This window comes from Xiphophorus couchianus, chromosome 17 (assembly GCF_001444195.1).
Source record: "Xiphophorus couchianus chromosome 17, X_couchianus-1.0, whole genome shotgun sequence".
NCBI classification, from domain to species: Eukaryota; Metazoa; Chordata; class Actinopteri; order Cyprinodontiformes; family Poeciliidae; genus Xiphophorus; species Xiphophorus couchianus.
The window spans coordinates 4326920-4345747 of NC_040244.1; the positions used below are offsets into that span (position 1 = coordinate 4326920).

The window sequence follows — 18828 nt, forward strand, 5'->3', positions numbered from 1 at the left end:
TCAAACTCTTTCCTTAGCAACTGAAGGTTGTATGAGGTCAGAACATTATTTTTGCAAATTTCCAATTAAAGCCGATTAACAAAGAATCGCATAGCAATAGTGACTGTGATCAGTAACTATGTACTGTCTGCTTCCTGCTTTGAGGTTTGAACTCTACAAAGATGCAATTGAATTGTCATGAACATTTAATGTTTGATACTTTTTTTCTCTTTGCTTTGCCTCCTTATAATTTTCTGAGTGGCTCTGAGTGTTTTTCAGTTTTTTATGTCCGTCAAGGAGAAGTTGCCCTTTTTCTCAGCCTGAAAAAAAAAAGAATTAACTTCTGTCTTCATTATCTTATCTCCGATTCAAATCAGCTCTCTAATCCATTCCACCCACGCTTCGTACTCCCAGACTGTTGACACTTGCTGCTGCTGACATTTAATTTAGGCACCACGCAATTTGCACTTTGGAGGAGACAGTCACTACTTGCCTAGCTGCTTGAATTATTAGCACCATATTGGTGAGGCAGGTCCATTTTCCTGTGTTTTTGCTACATGGATACTTAATCTTCATATGATAAAATGTACCAGGTAAAATGCTTTAAATGAGTTCAATATCAGCTACCTTGTGTTTCAGTAAATTAATTACAAGTTGGAAATACTTTCATTTGAAAATAGCCACAGTCATAAGATAGTATTTTGATTGTAATATGCTTGGTATCTCTAGTCTGGATTAATGTGGTTAAGTTGTTAAAAGTTGATAGATCATAGGTGGTCTGGGGACTTTTCAAACTCATCCCCCTCTTTTAATATAGAGTAAAAATAAATCCAGAAAATCCTTTTAGTAGGCTCACGAGAAAATCAAACTGTTTATAGATTTTAGACTTCATTTACTGCCATTTGGATTGCTGATTCCTACAGCACAGAAGTAGGAGCTATAGAGTATAATCAACATGAAAACCTTTGTTGTTTAGATCTGTTTTTCTGTACCTCTTTTTCTCAATTATTAGTAAATCAACAGTATTAGTTTTATTATTTTTTATGTCTGATTACACCAATAATCAGTACTTGTTGATTTTTTGTAATCTTTCAAATTTAACTTAATCATTTAAGGCTTATTATGAATAAATAATCATGGGAAATACAAAAACATTGTTTATAAGCCATTTTCTTCTTTTAAGAAAAAAAATAGGTTTTTATCTTCAAAGAAAATTATAATCTACAAACAAACTCTCATCTTGACAACTGATTTACTCAGTATTTTTGTTGGATGCTTTAGTATGTGGACATCATACCTGATAGTGGAACAGCATGTTGAGTCTCTTCCAGTCACCTTCAATCTTTGTGGTTATGTCCTCATCTTGTAGGATCATGCGCTGTCCTCTACCCTGGCGCCACTCTGCAAATGAACAGGAAATAAAAGAAATATTAACCCCATTTTCCAAATACCCTCACTTTGCTGATGGTTAAGACTTTTTTTTGTCTGCTGGGAGGATTTGGTTTTAATCTCCCCTCTCTCCATCTGTCAAGATAACACCAAATCTTACCATGTTGTTTGATAAACTGGGCCGCCTTTGGGAGAGGAGGAGGGAATTTTGGTGCTTGTACCAATGCCTGACTTTTGCTTTTGGGAATAGCTAGTACTTTTCAACCACAACAACTAAAAATGAAATCCTAAAGGAGATGTTCACAGTGGGAATCAATATTTGGAGGTAGAGTGCTAAAAGGGAATGTTGTTGTATCTCTTGGTTAAAAAGTTTTGTTTTTACCAGTTTGTACCACAGGTAACTTTGTAGACTCTATTTTTTATAAATATTTTATTATCGTCTCAAAAGCAACATTGGGATTTGCTTGAAATATGATCCAGAGGGGCTTTACAATGTCTTCTGCGTCAAAAACAACACGCTAAAAACAAGTTTGTTGTTTGGTAGAAGACTAACATGGGAACAAGGTCAAACTAAGGTAAACCAGGTCAAAGAAAATAAAAACTTTGAATAATTTGGAAAGAATCTTTAGCCTAGCACTGCTTTAGTAATGCTAAGGTTTTTCTTTTGAATTTTTATTTCGTTAATATTTATGTTTTTGAAGGCCAATGAAACCTTTATCACCTAAAATGTGCCAATTATCTAGCTCCCACATGTCCACAATGCAACATTTCAGTAAAGGCGACCATTTCGTTTCATAAAACAGTAGGCGATGTACACAACCTTCCCATCTGTACGGCATCAGCACAACACTAATGGCAGCTTTGATCGAATACTCCAGCAACATTATTTGAGAGGGGAAAGAACAGCCAGAAGAGTCAGGCAGCTGACTCTTCTGTTCTTTTTTAGGCATCAAGAGGTTTCTGGATATATAATTCTGTCTGTGCTCCTTGCTGAGTTTCCTCACTTGTGTCGGCCATTGTCATCTGCTATTCTGATCACAAACAGAAAAACAAAGCAGCAATCACAGTGCTGCCTGATGAGGCCTGTCTTTGGAGGATCCACCAGAATTGTGTTTGCATCTAAAAAATCTGCAGGAAATAAAGATTCTCCTGTTGTTTTTGTCTGTGCAGTACATCTTTCTATAAAGATGTAAATGAGCTCTGGTCTCTAGTCAAGGCTCAGTAAACAAATGAAGAGGCTCAGAGCGAAAGGAATGGCAGGAAAGATTTAATAATAATGATAAACACAGGGTAAAACCAGTGCAAACCGAGATCCCCCTTGTTCCCAAATCTGGTGGTTTCTAATCAGCCTAATCAGAAGGAGTCAGTGTATGTTTGTGTGAGCAAACAAAGTCAAGGAAATGAGGGCTTTGGCAAGAAGAGATGGCAGGTCTTACTTTGCTTTACATAAATCCATAACATATTTGCAACAAGATGCATAAATACAGTATCTTGCAAAAGTATTAATTCTCCTTGAACTCCAGTGTATTTTATTAGGATATTATCTGATAGATCAATGCAATTTGGTTTATAGTTGTTAAGCAGAAAGAGAAGCCTAAAGCCATGTAAATGTGGAGTAGGTCATTTTAACATGTGGCTTTGCACTTAACCAGTCCTTAAGGCCTTGTGTTTTCAGTGTTTTTTTTTAGTACCAGTTTCTGTTTTAACACAAAAAGAGTAAAATTTGGTCTTAGTTCCTAGATCACCCACCACCACATGTCTGCTGTGTCCCCTAAATGGCTTATGGTGAAACTGAAACAAGACTTGTCATGACTTTCTTTCAATAATGTCTTTCTTTTTGCCCCTCTCATATCCAGACAAGATTTACACGAGTAAGCCTGGTCTAATTCACAGATTCCTCTATCCAAGCTGTGGTTCTTCACCACTGAGTTGCCATGGGCTTCTTAACTTCTCTCTCCTTGCCCACCCAGTCCATTTGGGTGGATGGGTATTTCTTGGTAGGTTTGGCTGTAGTCTCAATTTGGTAATAGACTGAACGGTGCTCTGTAAGATATTAAAGTTTAGGAGACTGGTTAATAACTCAAACCTGCCTTAAACTTGTCCACATCCCTGATGTGTTTGGTGAGTTACTTGGTCTCTATGATGCTGAGTATTCTCGTATTATTCTTTACCAAACCTCTAGAGCTTTCATAGAACACATGTTGGACTATTTTTTAGGATTATTGATGTAACGAGGATTCAATACACATTAATATCACACTTTTGCACTTTGTTACAAACATATTCCAAATGTACATAAAATGGTACATCACAGAAAATCCATTGAAATCCATAAAATTTGAGATTATTTGGGTTTGTAAGGTGATGGGTTGAAAGGTGGAAATACTTTTGAAAGGCACTGTATTTATATTTATATATTTTTTAAAAGCATCACAAACAGTCTTATTTGGTGTCCTTAGGAATAAACGACAATGGTATTGTGAGGAAATTAGTAGCTAGTAGCACAATGGAATTAAAGACAATAGTCAGGAGAACAATGCTATTGGTCAATTTGTCTCAAGGCACAGCTGCCACAAATCCCATTAACCTTTTTAGCCACTGTGATCAGTCTGTATATGTCTGTGAGTGAGAGTTGGAGATGTTTAGCTTGGTACTACATGTTGACCAGTTATCTTCTGAGACATAAAGAAAATAACTGGTATTTCAAAAAAAATCTAAAATAAAGCCAGCTTTGAATAAATAGTTGCTGTCACTAAAGAACGAAAGACTAAGATCCTAATTACATTCGCAAATTAAAATCCTACAGGCACGTGTGCTCTGAGAGCATTAATGGATTCCTGATTTAAAAAACTTTCCTCCAATCTCGGTCAACATGTTGGACATATTCTTTGAGTATAGGATGATGGAAAAAGAATTCATTCATATGTTCTCTAGTGAGCTTGCTCAAATGCAGACAAATAGACCCTAGAGAGGGTGGCCCAAATTCCTCATTCCCTTTAACAACAACACAATAAGAGAACCATGTCTCCTTCCCAAGAGGGTCCATCAAGTTTGTTTTTTTTTCCAAGAGTGTCATAAAAAGGATGAACCAGTTTTTCCACTTAGCTGTCTCACAGACAGAATCCCCACGGTATGCACTCAGCCCATCTTTGATTTGAGATTGAAAAAAATACATTTGGCAATATCAAGCCATGAAAAGCACAATCTATCCTGATGAGACAATCTGTAGGTATTAGTAGGTCAATACCCACAGAATGCCTGCTACAAGAACATAGCACTTCAGTATCATTCCATCCCTGTTAATTAACAAATAGCATCCACTTAAAACAGCTGATTATGTGAGATACTAAAAGGTCTTTTTCACATTGTCAGAAACATCTATTTATAATGAGAGAAGGCAGATTTTAAAGAAAGAAATAATTGCCTCTAATGATTTAGTGATCAATCATCTGGCTCAACCAGTGACAGAAGCTTACCGTAATTTCCGTACTATTGAGCCTAAATGAATATAAGCTGCACTCACTAACTTTGAAAAGAAAAAAAAAAGTATATATACAAGCCTCACTTGTCTATAAGCTGTAGGTTCTAAAATGAGACATTTACACAAAAAGGTTTTAATGTTTATTGAAATGCTTATATTTTTTCCCCTCAACAGTTCCTGTAGCTCAGCCACTTCAAAAACATAAAGTAACCTCCCAAGAAATGCTATTGATTGTTATCTTCATCTTCCTCCTGTGCTAAAACCACTGAAGTGTTGGAATTCAACAGCCTGACACACATTTCCTCAGAATCTCTTTTGTTGTCGCTCTCAGTGTCACTTTCATCTCGCTCTTACGCTTGTGCTGTCCTCTTCATCACAGAACAGTCAAGCCTTTCTAAAGCTGTTAGTAAAAATCAATATATTTGCTTGTGAATAAAAGTATCAGCTTAGAGTCTGGAAATTGTGAAAGATTGATTGAAAGTTTTGGTCTGGTAACAGACCATTTTTAGATATTAGAACCATTATAAACAAGATATCAACATTCAAAGAATAAAAGGAAAATACTATATTTCTGTTTGTACTTCTCAGAAAGAGTTTCTAAAAGTCATTAAAGCTAGGATTCTTACCTAGGTCCATATCTGAGGCCTTTAGGCGATGTGAATATGGGACGTTCTTGTAGATGGCATCCAGAATTTTCTCCTTCACCTGACTTATTGTATCACAGTTTAGGACTTTCACTTGGATCTCTGGACTTTTCTCATTCTCTGGATGTATGCAGTTGACCACCTGGAGCAGAAACATGAATGAAATTGACACATTGTAAGAAATATATGCAGAGCCACCAATTCTAAATCCCAATCCCAAAAGACAAACAAAAGGAAAATAAACAAAACCAAAAACCTGTGATACTAGAGCTGATAGCCACTAGTCACAGTAAAGATGACTAAAACAGAGATTTAGCTAATGACTAAGAGGATGCAGAAGGGAAATCTTAGTTGTTTCTCAGCTTGTGTGCAGTCATAAATGCATTGAAACCCAGCCTTTTCTTGACAGCTCTTGCCACTAGTGAGGTCACCACTCTAGTGCCCCCTGCGCATGTCAAGCGTGAAAACAACAACTTCTGTGTCCCTTTGCACATCTCACGACCGACCACCCATGACCACCCTATTCACTCTTCCTGTCCCTGAAAGCATATTAAGCATCTCCCTTTAGCCCCAGTACTCCAGGGCAGGTGAATCCCTTACCAGTGTCTTGTAGTCAATCTGTTGTCTGATGAGCTTGTCTTCGCTGAGCGAGTAGCGAGCCTCTCCTGTGATCGAGTCAATGGGGCCTTTCTCCATCTGCTGCTTGATGGCACAGAAGAGGGAAAAGAGGGGCTCGCCTGCACACTCCTGCAACAACATTTGAACAAATAAGTTTCACAGAAGTGGTATAGCTCAGAAAGCTACTTATAGGCTCATTTTTCCGAGAACAAAATTTTAACTAAATATTTAGAACAATGTAGTAACTTTTTGTTAATGTTTCTAGTCCTTCTTTTCTCCAGTAGTAAGAAAACACAGAGATTCCCCAATATTAGATGTTTTAAAACAGAAATGTACACAAAAGAGACTCTTGTTGCAAACAATCATTTGAATCAACAAGCTGCAGTTCCTCAGTCAGAAGTGGTTGTGCATTCATGAACCTTATTCTTTTCTCATTGGCATAAAATAAACAAACAGTGGTTCACATCCAGCAAGAGCACAGAAATCATACAGCTGGAAGTAGATTGATTTTTTTATATATACTGTATATACGAAAGCATATGAATGTGTTAGCATGGCTTGAGCTATTTTCCAAAAAATTATCAGTTTCTAGACTTGCTCCCCCCGACACTCCCGTTAATATAAAGAGAACAGTAAAAAAAATCAACATATTGGGTCTTCGTCTGCTAGACTATCACAAAGTATCATTTGGAAGTAGAAGGAAAATGAGCCCTGGTTTTCTTGTTTCTTTACAGATAAATATCTAATAAATGTGGTGTGCATTTTCAGTTAGTAATGTCATAAAATCCCAGGGATACAAAAAGTTACTTTGCAAAAACTACAAAAATAAATGAATAAAAAAGCATTTGACAGCACTGTGTGCTGCATACATTTGTTGAAGTTGAGGATAAAAAAAAGTTACTGCACCTTTAGAAATTTGTAGAGAAGGAACGTAAACCAGTTGGTCAGCATTTTCTCTGCAACAGACTCCGTCCTGCAAATAAACCAAAGTACATGCTCAGGATTTGATCCCAGCACTAACATCATAAACATTCAACATTAGTGTCAAATTTTCTTCAAATAAAAATGGCGGCAGCTGCTAATGAATAGGCATTCTCTGGACAAATGTATCTGTAAAAACATGAACTGGGAGAGTATTTGCACACACTATACGATGGCCTTTCAGACAATCTTTCGGCTGCCTTTTATGCTCAGGCACGCCAAGGGCAGCTCGTGTACAAGCGGCGGGGATTTTAATATGAGGCGAAGCAATTAAAAGCCTTTATTTGATCCCGGTGGATTGATGTTGTTAGGGGCCGCAGTGGCTCTGTAATAACACTGGCCTCATTATCAGGCGCTCCCTCGCCTATTCACTGGACTAACACTCGATCCGGGCACAATAGAAAGTGAATGAATACATCTGCCTCTCCTTCTCCGCCTGGCATCTATGCTCCACTGGTGTGGCAAAAGTAATGTGTGTGTGTGTGTGTGTGCACGTGCATTGACCTGGGCCAACAGTGTGATTGATCTCGTGTGAATGACTAATATGCATGCATAATAACAACAGCGGTGGTGGCAGGAGGCGAAAAGTAGAGGGTAGGATCGGATATCCTTTGACAGCAACCCTCGTGGTTAGCAGCGGGAGTATGTGGGCAATAATAAACACACACCCCTGCCCCTGCTTTAAATGAGAGACTACCGTACACATCAATATTTCAGGATTAGTGTCCATTGTGCCCATTTGTGTGTTCAGTTTTTGTCCTTAGTGAGTCGGCTGCCACCTGCAGCCCTCCCTCCCTTCACCATTCAGTCTGCCTCGTAAAGAAAAAAAGGCCTCCACACTGCAGCACGAGGGGGGAGCGTGATGTGCCAGTGGGGTAGTCTGGTACCCCCCGCCAGTGCTGGCACAACACCTGGAGGGGATTAACTTCCTGTTTCTCACTGTGCCTCCACTTTTATTCAGCCTGTCCCGCCCTTTCCTCCATCCACAGATCCAAGGGTCAACAAGGTCACTTTTCATCTTTTCTTTCATGTGTCCTTGCTGACTTCCTCCCTCCCTCATTTCCATTTGGCTGCCCTATTCTGGATCATGTAATCGTGCACACTTCCAAATCCTCTCCATTTTCACAATTGTAGCCCGTCTGGGATGAAAGAGGCATGGGAAAAAAAAAGAGGAGGTGCATAGGGAAGGAAGGAAGGAAGGAGCAGTAAAAGGGCAAAAGAAGAGAATGAAGAACAAATAGATTGGCTGAGTCTCACCCCCACATTTCTTTTTCTTTAACTTCCTTTTACTTAGTCACTTCCAATGGACATTGTGTGTTTTCTGTTTTGCCTTTGTGCCCAGACAAGTGTGTGGCAGCTTGAAGGCTTGTGTGCAAAAAGCACAAATTAATCCCACTGCGTACGTATTCAAAAATTAGCCCTTGTGCTCACTACTCTTTATCACGGGTGTATGTGTGTGTGTGTGTGTGTGTGTGTGTGTGTGCGAATGGCAGCGGGTGCCAGCCCAGCAGTAATAAGAAGCCTTGGCACACTCCCACCATTTAGCTTATGCTCATTCTCACTCAGCACTCTCTATTGGGAGCCGTGATAAAAATCAGCACTGTGATGGATCTTCTCAACATCTAACGTTTGTGTCTGGTATTACACCGTTTTAAGACAATCTTATCCCAACCTCTCCTCAGCTAATAATCCAAACACAGCAACCTATGTTTGGGTTAATCTTTTGAAATTTGCCGTGCCTTGTTGGCATGGCCAGGCGTTGCCCACTTGGCAGTCAATCAGACGGGCCAGTGGACGCTTGGAAGGATCTAGAACCCAGGAGACATGGGAGTATTTAGGTATCTCTGATTAAAGAGGGACAGTGGGGGATCAGACAGTAAAAATTTAAAAGATAGCACCCTTCCTCCTGTGTTGTGTTTTTATATTTTGTATAATACTGCATGTGTGCATAGTAGATTAGCTGATTCAAGCAGGGAAGACATAACCAGGCTAATTCGGCATCTTATTTTACCATGGTTTTTTGTGGTAGAATAATACAAAACAATCTAAATTATTTTACTCTCACATAAAAAGTGTCAATTATTTTTGCTATTGCTAACATTATACCATATTGTTATCCGACGGTTCAAATATCCCTGGATATTCTGTACTTCTTTTTTGCCCAACATTTGTTGTGCTGATGCAAATGACATGGCGTATGTCATTGAATAAATAATATTAAATAATATTTTATAGTAACCTAAAGCAAATGTGTATATGTAAAAGAGAACATTTTAAATAGACATTTTCACTGCGTAGGGAAAAAATACAATAAAGATTTCTTTATAGGAGACTGCCGTATATAAAAGAATTTTGAGAAAAATTTGTTGGTAAATATACTTTCAATGGCAATTTTTAAAATAATGTTTTCTTATTTCTAAGGGTCACAGGTGGAACACTGCATGGATATGCAATTTGTTTATTTTTTGTTATTTTGAATTTGAGAATTTGAAATATAGAATTAACAATTATATTTATTGTTATTGTTAATTAGTAGGGTAGTCACTCTGAATTCAGCTGCTTAACAGACATCTTGTTTATAGCTTACCAAGTGACGTTTTGAAGCAGCAGTACTGTAATAAAAGTGATAATTAGACCATGTACTTTCCAACAGAAAATATTGCCAAGCTGTTAGATTTTTCTTCCACACGAACTAGGAAAAACTGCAGCTCCCCTTTTTCAGGCAGCTGGCCCGCAGTGCCTCAACGACAGATGGGGTAGAGATGCTGCTGTATCATGAGATGCTGCATAGAGTAGGAGATGACTGTCAATTTTCCTGCATCTCTTTAAACGAACACCAATCCCCAGGAACAGATAATCAATTTCTTTTAAAATGAAGTATTTAAAGCCTTGGTAGTTCAGTGTATACCAGTGACCCACCAACCTAAAAATATTTAAATGAAGTTGAGAGAAGGTAATGAAAAGTTTAATTTCTGGATTGGTTTCAGTCACATGCCAAACCAACTTTTTTCATTTCATACTTTGGCTTTGTGTGGGTGAAGAATGCAAGTCATCCAGTATGCCACAATGTTTTCACAGTGAGGAAATACTGCTATCCATCACTCTCTTGCTGATGCATGTGCTCAGTTATCTATTTATTTCTCACACTCAAAAATTAGGACTAAAATCATTTTCTATCAACCAACATTATCCATATGGACCTACAGCGAGGCCTGTCCACCTGCATGCTGATGGGGTCTCTGTGCTGGAGGGTATTGCTGTGATTAACACATAAGCATATTGGGTCCTCTTGACCATAATCAGAACTAATATTATGATGCCTAAACTGCAGCCAAATAAAACTTAAGGCAGAGGGGGAGGGTGTTTAGCTCTGTGTGACAGGAAGAGCAAGAGAGATGGAGAGATGGAGCTTAGAAAGAAGTTAAAGGAGTAGAATGCAGGAAGCAATACGACAGATGGTTGTGGAAGGCTCTCGTTAGTTAGCTTGCCTGGTGGTTGTGCTTCAGCACAGGTTGAGATGGGACAGATGGAAGGATGTGAGCTTGTGTGTGGAGCGAGGAGAGAAGCGCATACACACACACGTTTCTTGGAAGAGGAGGTTGTTGGGAGCTGTGCTCACATCCCATGCCAGAGCTCGCGCACTTTAAGCATTGATTTAGCAATCAAGAAAACAGGGAAGGGGAGGAAAGGGCTGGGAATATAGATTGAGAGCACGAGTGTAGGACAGCGAAAGAGACATACAGGTAGGTCCGACATTACACATGTGATAAGCTTAGACAGACAGGAAGAGAGCTGTGAAGAGCGAACAGAGGCAGAAAGAAAAGTAAAGTAACACCGAAATGAGCAAACACAAAAAAGAGAGAAAGCTACAGGCATTCAACAAATTAAAGATAGATAAAAATAAGAGAAAGGGGGTGAATTCTCCCTTGTTTAAGCTTTCAAGTTTGTGTGTATGAATCAAGGCTATTTTTATCTGCTAACCAAGGACACACCAGTCAGCACAGACTACAGGGTGGCATAGCTTGCCATATCAGATCTGAAATTCATGCTGGGTTGGTGAAGCAGAAGATTTAAGGAGGAATAATGGGATGCAACGATATGATCAGCGGCCATCGCCATCATATGTATGACAATTGGGAAATCAACCTGAGTGTGGATGTGATGTGAACATGTGTTTTCCCTTCTGTGCAGTCAGCATGCGCTGGCATTTTCCCCAGGTTTTTCTTCTCTCTGTTGTCATCAAGGAGGAGAAATGTGCTTTGCATTTTTATTCCGTGGTTGTTGATCGGTCTTAATTTCCATCCAATATGCAGAAATAGATTTGCAGAAATAGCACAACCATGGCTCTTGTGGCTCATAAAAAATAGCGATCAAAGGGCTGACTTCGGCGTTCAACTTCCTTCACTTCAAACAAAGCTAGAAGTGTCTTTACTGTCCTTGACTGCCTCACTGAGTTCTTTATGGCATGCCTCCTGTTCCATTTATTGCCATCTGAAGTTGCTCTATTGCTTTGTGGCTACACCAATCTCTGAGGAACCAGACTGCAATTATAGTACTTCATTAAGTAATTAATACTCAAATGTTTTGTTATAATCAAAAACATCAATATATTTTGATTTTATGTGATAAACCAATATGATTGTAAAGAGGAAGAAATGTAAAGAGGAAGAAATTTGATAGATATTAAAGTTAGCCAGTCAGCCCCCATTAGATCTTATTGGGCATGTCTAACAGCTTTGAAGATCTACAGACTCAACATTTTGCCCACTTGTTTTTGCAGTATTTAACAGGAGAAGTTCAGTCTGATTGGATGGAGAATAACATTTTTAGGTCTTTCCACATCAGCTCTGACCAGATTCCTTGCCTTCTCAAGATAAGCATCCCCAAACATGATGCTGCCAGTGCAACACAAACCGTTTGGCATGTACACCAAACTGTTCAGTTTTGGTCTCTTTTGGACAGAGTACCTACTTCCAGATGTCAGCTGTGTCTGTGTACATCACATCTTTTAGATTTTTATTTCTAGATATTTTTATAAACCATGCAAAACAAGTGTGCAATATTCTGTGTTGGTCGATTGCATAAATTAAATGTATTAAAAGCAGTGAGTTCCTATTCACAATGACTTTAAAAAACAACAAAAAAAAAAACAATATTCCTTCTAAGGAATTTGACATGTGTTTACTGAATGACCAGACATTGCTTTCATTCATGTACTCCGTTTTCATTACTTTACCTTTAGGCATGCATTATTGTTACTGGTCTTAATAAAAAACATGTGGCTTTAGAGTTAAGTTTGCTGTATAAAAGTCAAAACTTGCAAATGAACAGTGGAAAAATAAATCAGTTTGCATGATGTTCATATGCCATGCTGTTAGAACTAGACAAGGCTATCACATTTAAGAAGGAATAAACAAAAAGACTTGATGGCTACAGTAAGAATGTGTTTTGATTAGTCACTGTTTGGAGCAAATCATATCTTGATTTCAAACCGTAAGTTTAAAGAGTAAACCAAAAATTGTGGAATAATCTTACAAAGCACTTTAATTAGGATTTCTACACAGGCAGCTACATCTCTCTGCATCACCTCTCAGAGTCTAAACATACTTCAACAAGAAAAACATGCCCACTGTCTCTTGGACAGCAGAGTGAGCACGATTAATTTCAGCCCTGTCTGCCTTTTCCATGTTGCGTTTATGCATTTGTCTTTATTGGCAGAAAACATGAGTGTTTGCAGCCAGAGAGAGACTCTGAATTTGAATTGAAATGCGACGGACAACTTAATTTATCTCATGCCTGTCAAATCATTTGGAGGTGTCGAGGCTTGACTGACAACCTGTAAGCAAAAAAAGAAAAAAAAAAACATTTACTATGTGCTCAGACGTATGCAGCTGTCCGCACAAACCCCATAAACAACAGCTATGAAGAAGCTGGTTTACTCACGTAACCGTAATCACCACATTTACCAAACACCGCAGGCAGGACGCATATTCACATACAGAGCTGTGTTCAAGTGCATGCCATTCAGGCTTTGACTACAAATCCAACAGAGGACTGTGATTGTGTCAGAGAGCCATTTATAATCTTTTCCCCCCCTTATTTCATGAATGAGTTTTTCTTTCCTCATGAGCAATTTGAAATTGGATTCGCTACTAATTAATTATAATTATTTGGCTAATGATGTGCATAGCAATGCGCTCTGATGTTTCTGACTCTGAGCCAGTGATTCAAGGTCACAGGAGTTAATCCAAACATGTCACAGATAGGGAACACTGAGAAGCATATGTAGCCTTTGGTTCCTGAGAGCTCACATATCCACTGTAAACCTTTCATCTGCATCTCTTCCCACAAACAACAAAACAGCAGTGCTGCTCAGACGCTTATATAACCTCTTGTGGTGAAACTAATCTTTTGATTTATATTTAGACACACTGGGATGCTAAAAAATAGCAGAAGGTTTGGGGTCAGAACTGACTTGTGTGTTGTCCATCTTGTCAACAAACCCAAGTTTCAGTTGAGGGAAGTAACTACAGAACATGATGGTGCAATCACCATGTTTTATTGCAGGTATGGTGACACTGGATGTTGTGCCAAACATACATGACGCATCAAATTGGGCTCGTCACAGTTTACAAAAACCACCGTCACTGTCCACTGTGAAGCAAATTTCACTCAACAAGACTGAGAAAAGAGCAGCTGTTGACAACTATCCTTGTGGAAAATCCAAACAAATACTAAAGGAAAAGACAAGACACACTATAACTAGAAATATGAGGTAAGAAGTCAGTGTGAGCCTTTTAAATCTGGTTTTGGTTTACTAAATAGCTTTTATACTAGGTTCTTTCATCAGTGTATTGTAAAGCAACTTGTGACCTTTACATGTTGAAAGACAAATAACATTTAACTTTTTTTAACTTTGAAGTGTGCTTTTTAACTAAGTACCGTAATTCCAATTTCATACAACTTTTCCCAACATTTTAAACAGCATGAAGAAGCTGGAGAGGTACCTGCCAGCTCTTGCTAATGATATGGAAAGCTAGTGGTGCTAAAATATGTGGTTAGTGTGTTGTGTTTTGAGCCAGGTGAACATCATGATGTCTTTTCTTGATTAATAATGTAGGTATTTCAAACTATTCCAATGAACTCTACCAATTCTGTGATCAAATATCAACTGTGAAGTTGAGGAGATCGACAGGAGATAATTTCATCTAATAATAAAGGTTTTCTATGTATTTATTTGTTCTTGTATGTAAAGTTGTGGCCCAATGTGGAAAATAACTCAAGTTGTACAATCACTTCCCTCCAGAAAAAAGAAAATTTCAAAGAAATAATTTCAAAGCTGCAAATTGCTATGAGGTTCATGTTCATGATGAGTTCATTTAAACTTCTGCAAATGAGGAACAGTGGAAAAATTAAGGCATTAAGCAAACAAAGTAAGTCATAAATGTCTCTTGTCAGCCGTGGGAATGAGGCCACCTGTGAAGAAGTGCTGCCTACAAAGTCCGCTCACTTAGAGAAGGCTAATTACCTGCGAAGCAGCAATTTGGGGTGATTTTTGCTTTCAAGGTTGCGGTCTATCAGGTCAGACAGCAGGTGCTTCAGGACATCGGTGGCGTACTCCAGCTTGCTCTGCAGCACGGTCATGATCAGTGAGGCCACGTTGCCACGGTCCCTCATGGAGAAGCCACGCTGGGCCTCCAGAGTGCGAATAAAACACAGCAGGAATATTTTGTTGTTAATGAGCTGGCCAAAGAGCTTCAGCCCCTTCTCCACTTGCTCCTGGCGGTAACCTGGCACCTGGGACAAAACAAGAGAAATGAAAAGCATTAGAAATTTCAAAAGCAGGCAAAATGTGCAGATTCAAACTGGCATATTCAAGACAATGATACATATACCTAATTAGTCACAGACTCATTTGAATTTATTATTAGTGCTCTGTCCTCCAAGTTAAACAAAGTTTTTTTTGTCTTTTTAAGAGGAATATAGCAACTTCATTTACATAATATTAAGGTCACTTACAGCTGCGTTTGTAAAACCAGAAACAAACGAAAGCCATGTTTTAAATAATCCTAACCAATGAATGAATGTACAATTTTCTTACATAATCATGCCTTAGCAATTAAATCCTTGGAAAGAACAATTGAAATAGGAAATAAACGACTGAAAAGGGGGGGAAAATCAGGAACCTAGGGAGATGAGGACTTTAACATTTTCAAGCTTTTGTCAGGTTTCATCTGAAGGTTGAGAATAAAGTCTAAAAAACACCAGGCCTCAGTAGGGAGTGTTTATTATTTCGATGGCACCGTGTTCCATATTAATGCAAGTTGAAAGGCAGTGCAGAACTGTGAATTCTTCTCATCTGAGCCCACACCATCCCAGCACTGTTTATAGTTGTAACTTGCAACATGTGTGTCTTTCCCCCCCATTTCTTCATAAACAGCACCTTAGGAGATTATGTTTTTTATCTGTCAGTAGCACTCTGGGTAAGACGGCATTGCTTTGCAGCAAATGCAGCTGTCAGCCCACATATGTTCCGTCTTTCTACCTTTTCCTTGAGGTGGTTGTAATCTGCTGGGAGCTATTGTTCAGTTGAAAGTCTAATTTTATGCAGCTTGTCAGAATGTGTTTCTGTGTTTGGAAGTGTTGGAATATTAGTCGTTTGTGAGTGCAGGATTTTCATTTTTTTTTAAATTAGTGTAAGGTTTTCTGTCTCCTTAATAGTCAAAACTCCTGCAATTAGTTTTTATACCATTACCAGTGTATGAATTATACACTTAAAAATTGCATTTTACAATAAATTACAACACTACAAACCTAATTAATCTCTTAGATTAATGTAGAAAGGAAATGTTAGAAAAGAAACATTTAACTTTTCACACAAGATGTTACCTCACCTCAACACATTATCTCCACTATATTGCTGCGCTGTTGCTATACTTCAAGACAGGGAATTTGGTTAGAGTAAAGAAATGTAAAGAGAATCTGTTGCAAAACTGATGTTAACAGACGCTTTCCATCCACTATAACTATAGATGTGCAAAGCTAGAAATACCACTATATGGCTCCAACTTTAATTGCAACAAAATGTGGTTAAGCAAAGTCCATTTCTAGAACTTTATTTATCAGCTATTTCATAAACTAGTTACCATTTTTCTTCCATGGATTTATATTGATCCATCATAAAATGCATTGTAGAAATGAAAAATCCAGGAGTATGACTATTTTAAAAAGGCAAAATAATTATTTGAGTACTATTTAATATGCTAATTTTTAAATGTAAAAAACAACAACAACAAAGAGAAAACATCAGAAATATTTTAGTGCTAAGAATTTTCTATGGGTTAACTCAAGAAAAGCTCCATAATCTTCCTTTATACAGCTCCTCATCAGCACTTGGCTTTAAATTATTCGGTGCATCAATAATAATTAGGTGGTCATCAATAGCCACGCAGTTTTTCCATTATGTTCTTTTTCCACATAATACTCTTCATATACTGTAGTTTGATATTTATGCCAATTAAAACATAATTAATATGGCTTATTAGTGGGAAATTCTCATCAGGGATGTGATAGTTAACTCTGAAGTCAGTGAAATAGGGGCCCATCGTTATTGTAATGGAACAAGATGACCTGTTCAATTATAGTTGTCAGTCAAAGTCACCAGTGAGGATAAATGACTTCATGTTTTTTTCATTTTTTCATTTCTCCTGATGATTGACTTTTAATTTGGTTTTGGGGATAAGAAAAAAAAAAACACACCCAGTTACCATCTCATGTCATTTTTCATTATTAATGATTTCACAGTTTTGATTTGAAGTCTATCTTGTTTGCTTTGAAATACCTCTTCTGTCAGCTATCAGAGGGCTTTTGTTTACGAGATAGCAACAACAGCCAACATCTGCGTTAATTTCACCTACTGCGACCCACCTCACTGATAATTTGTTTGCTCATTTTGATCTCATTTCCAAAAGGGCTAATTGGATTACACTGCTGGTTGATGAAGACTGAAGAAAATGAGTCATATTTATTTATGTGCTATGTCAAGGAAACAGAGTGAAAAACTAGTTTTCCCTTGAAAATGTACAGAAAAAACCTTGAAACATTTTGCTTTACAAATTTAATAGCAAGCACATTTACTGAAAAGATGTCTTTAAAACTCATTACACAGCATCAGTGCTAGAATTTAAATCTAATCATCTCTTTTTAAAAGACACTTTACTCAAATATTCAAAGGTTATCTATTACCTCCAGATCTCTCAGTACAGGATGTTCCTCAATGCCTGGAAAAAGGACCCTCATGGTGTAAGTCCTGTAGTCTAGAAAGGGGATTCCTGCTCCATCTAGATCACTGGTGAGCTCATGAATGTCTGTTTGAAGCTCTGCAAAAGCTGGAAAATGACAAGCATTTTGTGTCAATGTACCTATTTGTTGTATATTTGTTCAGCCAAGAAACTGTTACTATCTTGACACAAAACTTGTTTATTCAAAGCTTATAACATTGATGACAAGTCAAATGTCATAAAATAAAGGAATGCCGATTTATGTGAAGGTTTTACCTTCTTTGCACTCCAGTGCCACACGTGACTCAAGGTTGTCCATCTGCATTTGTAGTCTCTTCAGAGTCAGGTCACTTTCACGAGACTTGCGCTTGTAGGCGATCAGGACCACCACAATGAAAAAGATGAGCAATGCACCAGCTGCAGCGATGCCGATGATCGCCGTGCTGCTGAGTGGGCTGTCAGATGTGATGTGGACCACACCAGGGGAAAATTCGATACCGCCAACACGTGCCTTGTCACAGAAAAATATAAGAATGTGTTACAACAATTTTATTTAAAAAAAGTTCCTAGACATTTTCAAAATCAAACTTCTTTCATATTTTTCAGACAAAAATTTAAAGAGCTCATTCATAGCCAATAATAAACATATTCATACAAAATTTCACTTCACATGTATGGGAGATATTTTAACAGTGATCAAAGTTTAAAGTTGGAACTAATGAATGGATCAAATCATGGTTAGTTTGAAGGACGGATACACAAACTAAAGACTTTGTTGATAGACGGATGGACAAAGTATTAGTTGTTTGAATGGATAATTGGGCAAACTAATGGTTGGTTGGTTAGTAAGATGAATAAATGGAAAAACAAATAGGCCCAATCACTGGATGGACAGAAGTATGAACAAACATATAGGTGGTTTGAGGGAGAAAGTGATGGTTAGTAGGATTGACAAACTGATGCTTCTCATTGTACAGAAGTAAGTTTGGACAATGATTTAGATGAACAGACGAGTAAATGTGTTAAATGTTTAGACATTGGAACATGTAGGGTTTTTTTTTCAATTGCTATCCAGACCTAACCAATAATATCCATGCTGTATGGAGACCCATCCATGCATAACTTTAGTTACCTTTTTAGTGAAATATAAAAACATCTCATACTGAATGCAAAACATATCAAAGATTTCACCAAATGTTTCCTGTAAGTTTAGACTTCTAACAAATAATATTTCAATTGATCAAACTGAAGTTCAAACTACAGAGAGAGTCATAGATGGAAGCGTCTACACACTCCTGTTTATTTTACAGTGATGTGTTTTTATCTTCCTGCGATGCGGGGTTCAGGTGGTAATATCAGGAAATGCTTTGCTCAAAGTGGTCTCTCTTAAAGCCACAAATGGAATCTTTATTGAGTTTGCTTTGGCTGTAATTCTTCTTATTGAAGGGTTATTTGT

At 37.9% G+C, this 18828-nt stretch overlaps 1 protein-coding gene across 1 annotated transcript in view; it reads right to left on the bottom strand.

Annotated features, from left to right (window-relative positions):
* plxna4 (plexin A4) overlaps positions 1-18828 on the bottom strand; it is a 326516-nt gene that overhangs the window by 121398 nt on the left and 186290 nt on the right. The window contains exons 20-26 of the mRNA XM_028043958.1: positions 17649-17883; positions 17338-17480; positions 14621-14889; positions 7018-7084; positions 6094-6240; positions 5476-5635; positions 1277-1380 (exon numbers count right to left, since the gene is read on the bottom strand). Coding sequence (XP_027899759.1) covers positions 1277-1380; positions 5476-5635; positions 6094-6240; positions 7018-7084; positions 14621-14889; positions 17338-17480; positions 17649-17883 — 1125 coding nt within the window. The remainder of the gene's footprint in view (positions 1-1276; positions 1381-5475; positions 5636-6093; positions 6241-7017; positions 7085-14620; positions 14890-17337; positions 17481-17648; positions 17884-18828) is intronic.